This window comes from Athene cunicularia, assembly GCF_003259725.1.
Source record: "Athene cunicularia isolate RWA chromosome 19 unlocalized genomic scaffold, athCun1 chr19_part1, whole genome shotgun sequence".
Taxonomy (NCBI): domain Eukaryota; kingdom Metazoa; phylum Chordata; class Aves; order Strigiformes; family Strigidae; genus Athene; species Athene cunicularia.
Window position 1 is genome coordinate 7,105,437 of NW_020799124.1, and position 10,130 is coordinate 7,115,566.

General features: G+C 57.5%; 1 protein-coding gene across 1 annotated transcript in view; it reads right to left on the reverse strand.

The window, feature by feature from the left end:
• Positions 1-1,778: 1,778 nt before the first annotated feature.
• Positions 1,779-10,130, reverse strand: part of MMP28 (matrix metallopeptidase 28) — a 12,490-nt gene continuing 4,138 nt past the window's right edge. Inside the window, exons 4-9 of the mRNA XM_026861856.1 lie at positions 10,058-10,126; positions 6,054-6,275; positions 5,163-5,408; positions 4,589-4,738; positions 3,899-4,066; positions 1,779-2,697 (exon numbers count right to left, since the gene is read on the reverse strand). Of these exons, the coding sequence (XP_026717657.1) occupies positions 2,303-2,697; positions 3,899-4,066; positions 4,589-4,738; positions 5,163-5,408; positions 6,054-6,275; positions 10,058-10,126 (1,250 nt within the window). The 3' untranslated portion in view covers positions 1,779-2,302. The remainder of the gene's footprint in view (positions 2,698-3,898; positions 4,067-4,588; positions 4,739-5,162; positions 5,409-6,053; positions 6,276-10,057; positions 10,127-10,130) is intronic.

The window sequence follows — 10,130 nt, forward strand, 5'->3', positions numbered from 1 at the left end:
CTCCCACCCCCCACCCCCCCAATCTCCCCATCATGCTGCAGGTCCCATGGCTGGTGGCAGCCAAGGGGGCTGGAGAGACACAGCTCTGGGCAGGAGACATGAACGTGGAGAGGCAGGATCGTCTCTGCAAACCCTGCGACACTGCCTGCACCAGCCAGCAGGCTCTTCCCGCTGCAGGTAAAACGCTGCCTGCTCAGCACAGGCAGGACACCCCGGCTTGTTGCAGCACAGAGCAAAGCAAACAGGAGCTGCTGGGAAGGTTTCAGGGTTCTCCCTGTCCCACGGGAGGCAAGGACCCACCTTCATGCACCAATGGGCTGGGACAAAGGTAGAGAGTTGAAAAGCCCTCATCAGCATGAATTCATCCTTCACGATGGGAAAAAAAAACCTATCACATCCCAAGGTATGGAGAAATACTCAGTAATTTGGGATGAAGCAGGGAAGAGAGTTTCCATGTTTCCTTCACCATCAGCGTCATCACCATCAGTGAGTTTTCAGTGGGATCCATCCCCCCTATTTGATCCAGCAAGCATGAAAGCTGAGGCCAAATTCAGCAAATACCCACTCCAGCCCCAAACACACACACATCTTAAATACAGACCTTTCAGAAAGCAGGAGACTGTCTTTAAAAAAAAAAAATTACAGAAGTGTGACATGAAAACAAGCAGAAACCCCAATGCCACATAACCAGAGGTTCATTTTACTTGCTGTCAGGTCTGCAAGGCCTTGGAACTCCCTGCGATGTCGCCTCATTACCATTCAACTCTAAAAGAAAATGATGTGGCTCTGTCTCTTTGGCAACATTTAAAGGCCCCTGAGATTTTGAGCAGATGAAGTCCCTGTGTCCGTGTCTGTGCAGGCAGGGCTCACTCATCAATATCCCAGAGAGCGGGCGGAACAGCTTGTGTTAGCCCTCCGTCCTGCCAAACCCACGTCTCCGCTGGCACTTGGCAGCACCAAAAGCCCTCAGGCAGTACCAGCCCTGTCACCCTGCCAGGTGAAAATCCCCAGATCTCTCAAATCAGAGGGCATCTTAAGGGAGTTGAGCCCTGTCCTGGTCAGCACTGACAGCTGGCGTTTGCTGCCAGTGAATTCAAGCCTCAGGGACCCAACACCCCCCCACTGGCTCTGGGGGACGATGGCCCTTTGCAGGTGTGACCGGTGACTTGGTGCACAGGAGCCAGGGGCGTATCCAGGTGGGGAGCCTGCTTTGGGAAAGGAATGAGGAATATGCAGCTGAGTTGTCCTCATGAGCCTGCATGCACCGACATGTCTGTCTGTCCTGCTCACCCTCTTCACTTCCCCTCCCTCCCCCAGTAATTTTCCAACTGTGGCAGAGGGGCACAGGACTCAAACATACGTTGATCCATTCACTTGCAGACAGAGCAGAGGACAGACAGTTGTTCTGTACACACGAAAGGCTGCCAAGTAAGCACAACCCTTATTAGATACCAGAGAACCCACCCAGCCATCCCAAACCCATCAGAAAGTCAAGCTGCAACCTCCTGCTGCCCTCGAGCTGCACAGCACCATCTTACAGCAACACAGTCAGCAGCTCAGCGGTACGTCCCCACTCCTTTCACCCCAAAGAGGCTCCTACACCAAACCCCTCCGCTTTCTCCCCAGAAATCCCACGGCATTGGTGCCTCACCAGAGCTGGGACGTGAACGCAGCCCAGCAAACACCTACAGAGGATGGGCTTGTCCTCCATCCCCGGGGCAAGGGAGGGGGTGAGGTAGGAGCAGGGGGCTCTGCGCACACAGTGGAGTCAAAGCTCAACACAGACCTGTATTTTTGTCCAAATGTCTCTTTTCTTTTTGTCTAGCCAGGAAATATTCTCAGTCTCTTATTTAAAACCACTCAAGCCCCAGACCAAGCAACAGCGAGACACTTCTCTGCCTGATCATGGGAAAATAACAGCTAAAGTAGCAACAAACCCCAGTCCTGCTTTAAAAAAAAACAAAAACAACCAACATGTAACAATATCCTGAACTTTAACAGAAATGGGTGTGTTTGCAGTCTCCATGGCTTGTGCCCCTTTTTTGTGGTCTTTTTAAAAAAATACTGTCTCCCAAAGCCTCCAGCCCCCCTGGCCACAGCAGAACTGCCTGGGCTGACAGCTGCATCCCCGCTGCGCCAGGGCATCGCTCCACTGACCCACAGCTCCAGCCGTCCGCAGGCAGCCCCGGCCTGCCGGTCCCTGCCGAACCCTTCCCCGACAGGAATCCAGAGTCAAATAAAGGATCCAGGCAGCGGTGAGCAAGGTGGGGTTCAGCCTCCCCTTTTTGTCCCAGCACACTGCTCAGAAGAGGAGCTGCCCACCATTTGCATCCCAGCAGCCCATCCAGGGTAACTGGGTGGCCCATTTGCCGGTGGCCACCACTTGCAGTTTCGCCCGGTCAAATTGCCAGTACTGGTCATCCCGAAAGAAGTAGACAAAGCCGTCGCGATGGTTGAGGGCGCCCGCCGTGCCAGGGGGCAAGCCCTCCCAGTCCCGCAGGCTGCGGGGGTAGTAGGGCTCCGTGCTGAGGGTCTCCTCGCTCACCACGAAGTACTTGGGTCCTTTGAAGAGGACCAGGCGCTGGAGCTGCTGGAAGTAGAGTGCGGTGTCGGGGTGCCGCGGGAGGCCACGGGCGCTGCATTTCTGGGGAAAACCTGCCGCCAAGGTGGAGCCTGTGTAGCACCAGCATCGGCCACCTGGGGAGAGCAGGGAAGAGGGGTTCGAGCCCACCCCAGTGGGGTCCATCACAGGACCAGCTCCAGGAGACATGGAAGGACTCAGCCACGGAGCCAACCTTGCAGCCCAAGACAGGCATCTGTGACACCCATCCTGGTGGTGACCCAACCAGCACCACTTCGAGGCTGCCCCACAGATCAGGCTGGGGGGGGGGGAAACTGAGGCACGGTAGCTCAGGGGCTTGAAAGGGACTGCCAGGGACAGAGCAAGGCCACCACACCGTCTGCTAGCCCACGCTGCTTCCTTGCAAAGCTCCTCTCTGTTCCTACATGGCAGGCAGGACAGATGGAGGATGGAGCCAGACCCCTTCACGACCAGGACAAGCCAGACCAGACTGCAACAGCAGGAATTGCAGTTGGGGCCAAGCGCTTGGCTGTCCCCGCAGAGCCCTGTCCCCCAGAGCCCTGTCCCCCAGAGCCCTGTTCCTTCGAAGCAGGCAGACAAAAGCCCCTTTCTGCTTGCAAGACGTGGCCTGACCCAGCCCCAGGGAGGGAGGGAACGGCTGAAGGCTGGGGAGGGAGAGGGGCTTTTGGCTTTCACCCAGCACAACAACAAAGCCCCCTTTCTGATTAGCCAGCAACTGGTTTCCATTAAAAGCTGGGGCTGACCCTGGCAGCCAGGCTGCCTGATTTGACCTTCCTCTACCCGTCTGGCTGCAGCGTGCTGCCCGGCAGCTTGCAGATGGCATTTGAGCTCCCCATGGCAGCTCAGCCACTGGCACGACATAGGGAACCATGTGTGCCATGGAAACACCACACTCATCTCAGCTTCCCTGCGGCCACATGTCTTTGGGGAGAGTTTTCTCCTCTAAGAACCTGAAAAGTATGAGGCATCTGGTTTTGTTTTTAAACACAAGTGAGCATTGCTCTCCTGAATGCGTTAAAGGGGAAACTGAGGCACAAGGGGGGTGACACAGGCTGCCGGGGTGATATGCCCAAGGCCATACGGTTAATCTGTGGCAGGCACTGAGCCCAAGGCTTTTGTGGGCTTTTGCACACCTGGGACCCAGTGATGCCCCAGTTCTGCACTGGGATGGGACCAGTGAGAGGGGACAGGGGCCGTGAGCAGGAGAAGGTGTTCCAGCCCCACCCGGACAGCCAGACCAGCAGGCAGGAGCAGCATCAGCCCTGAGGGGAGCTCTCCTGTCTCTGCCTCACCTACCTTTGAAGAAGTAAAACTTGCCGCTGAGCTGGGACCAGGCACAGGCGTCGATGCCAGCAGGGAGGCCAGGCCAGCGCGTCTGCAGGGGCTGCGGGTCGCTGGCATTGCCACTTGCTGGCACCACCCAGTAGTGGCTGCCCTTGAAGATGTAGAGGTTGTGATCTGCATCTGTGGGGCAATGGGAGGAGTGAGGGGGTCCTGGGTGAGAAACCTCATCCCACCTCCCAGCTGCTGCTCCCCAGCTCCTCTCTCCTCCCTGTGCAGCTCCACGGTGCTTCACAGATGCTTGGCTCTTGGAGGCTCCCTTCTGCCTTTCCAGCCACCCCCTCAGCTTCCATAATTCATTGCCTCCACTCCAGCCTGGAGAGGATAAAAGCTGACCACAGCTCTCGCTCAAGGCTCATCTTTCATGGTCGAGTTCCTGCAGTGAATAAGCTTTGCCATGGCCCAAGTTTTAGGACGTCTTCCCCCCTCCTAACACAGCAAGCCATTGCTGAGTCCTCAAGATGGAACTCTGCTCTGCAGCAGTGATGTGCGTCAGTGATGCCACCAGCCCTAGGAGCATGTGAACCAGCCAAACCCACCTCTCCCACCACTGGAGCTTATCAGAGCAGAAACAGGCTGATGCAGCACTGGGGCAAGGGGTGGGGGTACACGTTGTGGGAGAGGGTTGCACCTGCCAACACCCACCAGCAGTTATGGCATCGAAGAAGGAGTGGCAGTAATAGGCGCTGAGGCTCCTCTGTTGCTGGTCCCTGCCGTAGAGGTCTGTGCTCCAGTCCTGGAAGTGAGTGAAGACCTTTCCCGGGAGCTGGATGGCTGAGCCCTTGGAGGGCTTCCCTGGGATGGAGCAGAAGGCAGGGAGTTGTGGAGCAGGGACAGGGAAACAGCATTCCTCAGAGCACTGTGTGAGCCCAGGGCTGAGGACCCATCCCAGGGCTCCAAACACTCCTTGTCCCACTGTCTGGTTCCTGTCTCTATAGGGTGGTGGTAGAGACCCCTTGGTACCCCCAAAAAACAGGCACCAGTGTTTCCCTGGTTGAAAGCAAGCACGGAGCAAGTCCAAACTTCCCTGCCCTAGAGGATCTAGTACCCATCCCACATGCTCTACCGTATCTTCCTCCCCAACCACAAAGGGATGGGGCCCATCCCCACCATGACCCTTGCACACAGTCCTCTCCCCTTGCAGAGATCTGCTCCTCACTCTCCATTCCAGGGAGCAGCCCTGGAGGAACCGAGGGACACTCGGGGAAACCAGGCTCACCATACAAGTTCTGGACAGCCAAGATGTCATCCCAGCTGAGGACAAAATCCTTGCTGAGCTTCTTGTAGTAGGGAGACATCAGGGCACTCTTGACGGGAGAGTGCTCCAGCCCCAGCGTGTGGCCAACCTCGTGTGCCACCACGATGAAGAGGTTGCGCCCTTTGCCGCTGTGCAGGGACCAGCGCTCGGCGCTGTCGAAGTGGGCTTCTCCACGCCGGGGGAAGAAGGCATGAGCCAGGGCACCTCCTGTGGACACAAGAGCCATCAGGGACCACGTGGCAGGAGAGGACCTCAGCCACAAGCTGAGGGGCAGCGGGGCACATGCAGGTTTGGTTTGCTTAAATATGCACCAATTTTAGCTCTTTGGGAGGTCTCCTGAGAAAGAACAGCAGCTTCCCATGACTGCTTCCCACTGCAGGTGCAACCCAAACCTTCTGCTCCTGAGCACGGGGGGGTTTGTCTGCTCTGTGGTTTATGGGTTTGGTTTCTTGCTGGGCTTGGGCCAGGGCCTGAAGCCACTGCAGGGACCCATACCAGGCAAAGGTTCAACAAGAGAAAACCTGGACTTGTCTGATAGCGGATTAGCAGAAAGGGTCAGCTGGAAGTAAAGAGCTCAGGTTTGGAGGATGCTGTCAGGGTGGGGAGGGCTCCTCGAAGGCCATCAGCATGATCCTGTAATGAGTATCTCGGTCGCCTCACTGGCAGACCTTGCAGAGTTGGGAGTGAGGACCTCAAATCAGAAAGCAAACTGGTGCAAACTGGGTTAGAGGGACTGCTGGGGCAGAGCCTTGCCTCCATCACCCACAACCCATCACTGCCCCAGCCCTCCTGCCTGCCAGGGAAGAGCTCATGTTGTAAAAGAGAAGCTTACGAGGGGGAAGCGACCAGCACCTGGCCCATCGAAGGCGTTGTTGAGTCCATCGTTGTGGTCCCCATGGAAGAAAGTCAGGCGGATGTCAGCCAGGCCGTCCCGCGCCTCCCAAAACACCAGCGAGGACACATTGCTCCAGAGCTCGAAGGCGGCTTTCACGGCCAGGCGCACCTCGTGCTGCGGCAGGTAGGGGGGCCAGTTCACCACCCGGTAGGTCAGGTGCCGCTTGTACCACCTCCCACCTGCAAGAGGGGCAAGATCAGCAGGAGGATGGGGACTTGGACTTGCTCTTCCACCCACAAGCCGCCTGGGTGGAGAAAAGCTTCCCAGTGCTGTGAAATGCCATGGCTTTCCCAAGCCAAAGCTCAAAGTCAACACGTGTCCCACCAGCAGCCTTGGCACCCTGCACCAGCAGCAGGATTAGACCCATGAAATCCCTCTGAAGGTACCACCACTAGATCCCACTCAGAGATCTTCAAGGCTAGAGCTGCAACCAAACCCTAAGAGAGGGGCCAAAATTTGTCTGAGGAGAGGAGAAGCTGGGGCACCCAGTTTGAACATTCCTTTGCCTTGTCAGGCTTTTCAGGGCCAAATCCATCATGGGTCCCTGACCTGTAGGTCTCCTGTCTGATGCCAGCTTCATGCTCAGAAGAAGGTGTAGCCCAAGAACTGGCTTTTAGGGAGAGAAAGCAAAGCCACCTCTGAAAACAAGTGGGCCAAAGGCAAAAGGAGGGGTAAGGGCTCTCAGCAGCACCTTAGGGACACAATGGAACTGCCAGGATGGGGATGTAGGATTGCAGCCCAGTTAAGGCAGATCTGCCAAGAGCTGGGCACCAGACAGAGAGGAAAAAGAGCTGATCCTCAACAGAGCAGCTGGCTTTGAAATACATCCCCAGGAAGGAATGGTACCGACTGCTGTAACAGCAGATGCTGATCTCCACACACCCAAAGACCCGGGACACAGCTGTCCGGCAAGCACAGGCGGGGAGGAAAAGTGCCCGTTCCTACCAGTGGGAAGTGCAGCAGAGCCCTGCGGCTGGTCCCTGCAGTCAGTCCCTGTGGTACCTCTGCCCCTTCTGCAACAAGCCCAGATGCTGCGGGAACACCAAACCAGGGGCCCACGGGAGGGGTGTGTGCCGGGCTGGGGCTCCCCAGCACCCAAAGCTCCCTTGGTGAGAGGGGACTCCTCCCTGTTTCCCCTGAACTCCCTCTCTGAGTCTGGTTTTATAGGGGATTCCTTTTCTTTTTTCCCCTGAACTCCCTCTCTGAGTCTGGTTTTATAGGGGATCCCTTTTCTTTTTTCCCCTGTACGTGTAATTTGAACACAGCAGATAGTGAGCCCAGGCAAGGAAAAGGAGGCCAGCTCCCCAGTGGCAGGGCTGACTTTTCACCATTTTTAAGGGCATCCTGACCATTTCTACCTGCAGAAGATGTTGCTTGGAAGCCCAGCGGGAATAAACGACTGCTCACCATTAATTTTAAAAGCATCATCTTACCAGCACCAAGAATCTTACTGCCTATGGCTTCCTTAAAAGCTTTTTCAGGGAAAACAGAGCCCTGGTGTCACAGGGCAGATGGTGACAATGACAAAGGAGACAAGCCCATGAGATTCCCCTAAGCTCCCCACCCTCCTCCCACCACACAGGAGTGCCAAGATGTGTGTCCCCGCAGCATCACAGCCCCCTCCTCCTCCTCCAGCACCCCTTGGCAGCTGTGGGGATGCCAGGGCCCTGCAATTACATCTAGCTGGGGGCGTCCGGGAGTGGGAACAAAGCCGTGGGGCCATGCTGGAGAAATGCAGGTGTTAGAGCCGGTGCTGGGGCGTGGGAGCGGCGACAGACCTCCAGTGACTGTGCCTGCTCCAGATGTGCTGGGAAACAGGGGGAACGGAGCCGGCAGCACGCCGGGGCTCGCTGCTGTGGGTCTGAGCCAAGCCGCTCGGCAAACCTGGCAGATATCCCATCCCAGCTCTGCTTCTTTCTCCCCTGTTTCTGAGCAGACCACAGAAGTGGAGGCTCCAGGTCAGTTGGTTGTGCTCCTGAGGGCAGAATTGGTTCCCCCTGCTCGTCAGTGCAACGATGGCCCCCAGCTCAAGAGGGACACGGCTGCACTTCCCACCAGTCAGGACAAACCCCATGAGGCAAAGGCTAAATACCTGCCTGAACGGCTGCAGGCCTAAGATAAAACCCCAGTATCCCATCCTGCCCTCCACAGGGGCAGAGCATCTCCCACCAGCGGGCAGGGGCAGGAGGCTCAGCCAGAGCATCTCCAGTGGAGGAGGATGGATGCACCAGTGAGCAGGGCTGGCTCTTGGGAAGAGGAGGGCTGGGCACTGCACGCAGCCATTGAGCCCGCGACAATCACAGGCAGGGAGCTCCCTAGGGGAAATCCACGATGCCGGCTGCCGGATGCACCGTCTGGTCGAGGAGCTGCTGGTGAAACCCAGCAAGGAGTCCTCTTCCCAACACCCCCCCACTGCAGACCCTGATTCCCAAAGAGGACCTCTCCCCAAACCTTCCCGCAGAGCAGAAAGCCTCGGGCTTTGACTGCAGAGGGGAGGCTGTTTAGAGGCGCAGAAAGGGGCAGATGCACCAGACCCTGTCCCATGCAGGGACCTGATCTCCACTGCTGGGCTGGGACCAGCCACGGGAGCAATGGGAGGGATGGATGCCCTCCTCAGCCCCACGCTGACCACCGGCTGCCGGGCTAACCGGGTTGGGAGCCAAAGCTCAGCCAGCGCTGGCTTTGCCCACGCGCTGAGGCGTGAGCGTTGCCCGAAGCTGGTGGGATGACGGACACAGCCGCTGCCTGGCCAAGCTCTTGCTGGGAGAGGGGTGGACAACAAAGCACTTTGCTGGCTTGGCTGCAGCAGCTTCCTGCTTCAAGTAGGATAAACAACCAACTTAGCACAAAGCCTCCAGCCTTCCGCCAGCCGTGAGGGCACCCCCCCTCCCCTCCCGCCTGCGGGCACCGCTATGGTGCTGCTTCCATCCCCTCTGCCTGCTGGTGCTGCCGCCAGCTGCACCCCAGTTTGCTGCCACAGGGGATCTGCAATAACTGGTGTCACAAAGGCTCTTCCCTGTCTGGGCCCGGAGCCGCTGGGTGTCTCTTGCCACCCACCCATGGCCATGACCCCCAAAAGGGAGCCCCATGAGCCACGGGGCACAGGCTGCTTCTATCTGCCCATCTCCTGCTGCGTGCCCTTCGCAGCTCTGCCTCACTGCCCTCCTGCCCGGGGCATGGCAGACCCTCTGCCTGGGATGGTGCCTGCAGGGGTGATGCTCCGTGTCAGGGTTTTGGGAGAAAAATCAGAGGCAGGAGGGGGATGACCAGGCTGCCTCCTGGGGCCATCCATCACCAGCCCTGCCAGATGCAGAGACAGCCTGACAAGGCACAGAGCCCTTTCTTAATCTCGCCTTCATTTTTCCCATGTCCTAAACACAGCTGGCCCCAGCCCTCTTGCTCTCTAAGAATCCAGTTACTCATCCACAAGCCCAGAAGGCAGCTCATGAGAGCCAAAAGGCCCAGTCCTGAACACACAGGAGCAAGAGAGGTTGCTTGGAGCAGAGTTAAACCCCTTAACGTGTGTGAAATGACTCCCTCTGGCCAGGCAGATCAACATCAGCAGGTTTTGTGGTTACTGCTGGGTGTGTAACACATAGTAGAAGTCTCAAAGCTCACTAAAGCATAGAGATAACTTCACTGTGTGCCAGCCCTTTTCCTCCATGCCACCATGAGGCCTTGGGAGATGTCATGGCTCCTTCCACAGCAGTAAAACCACCGCAGACAGCTGAATTTCCCAAGTGGGAGTTGCATCTCTCTAACCATTGCTGACATCAAGCCATACAGAATAAACTAAAAATATAAAGCGGTGCAAAGCCCAAGGGGGCCCTGGCCTGGACGCTGGGCCGGCACCTCCCATCCACAGCAGCATCTCCAGGAGTCCAGTTACAGGATGGAAGAGTTGGGCTGCCAACACCCCAGAGACCCGAAGCCCACCAGGGCGCCCAGGGTCAGTGCTCACCGTGCCGCGGGGTGCGCCTGCGGCGCCGGGCGGCGGCTGCCCGACGTGCCCCGGCAGCGCGGCTCTCCCCGTC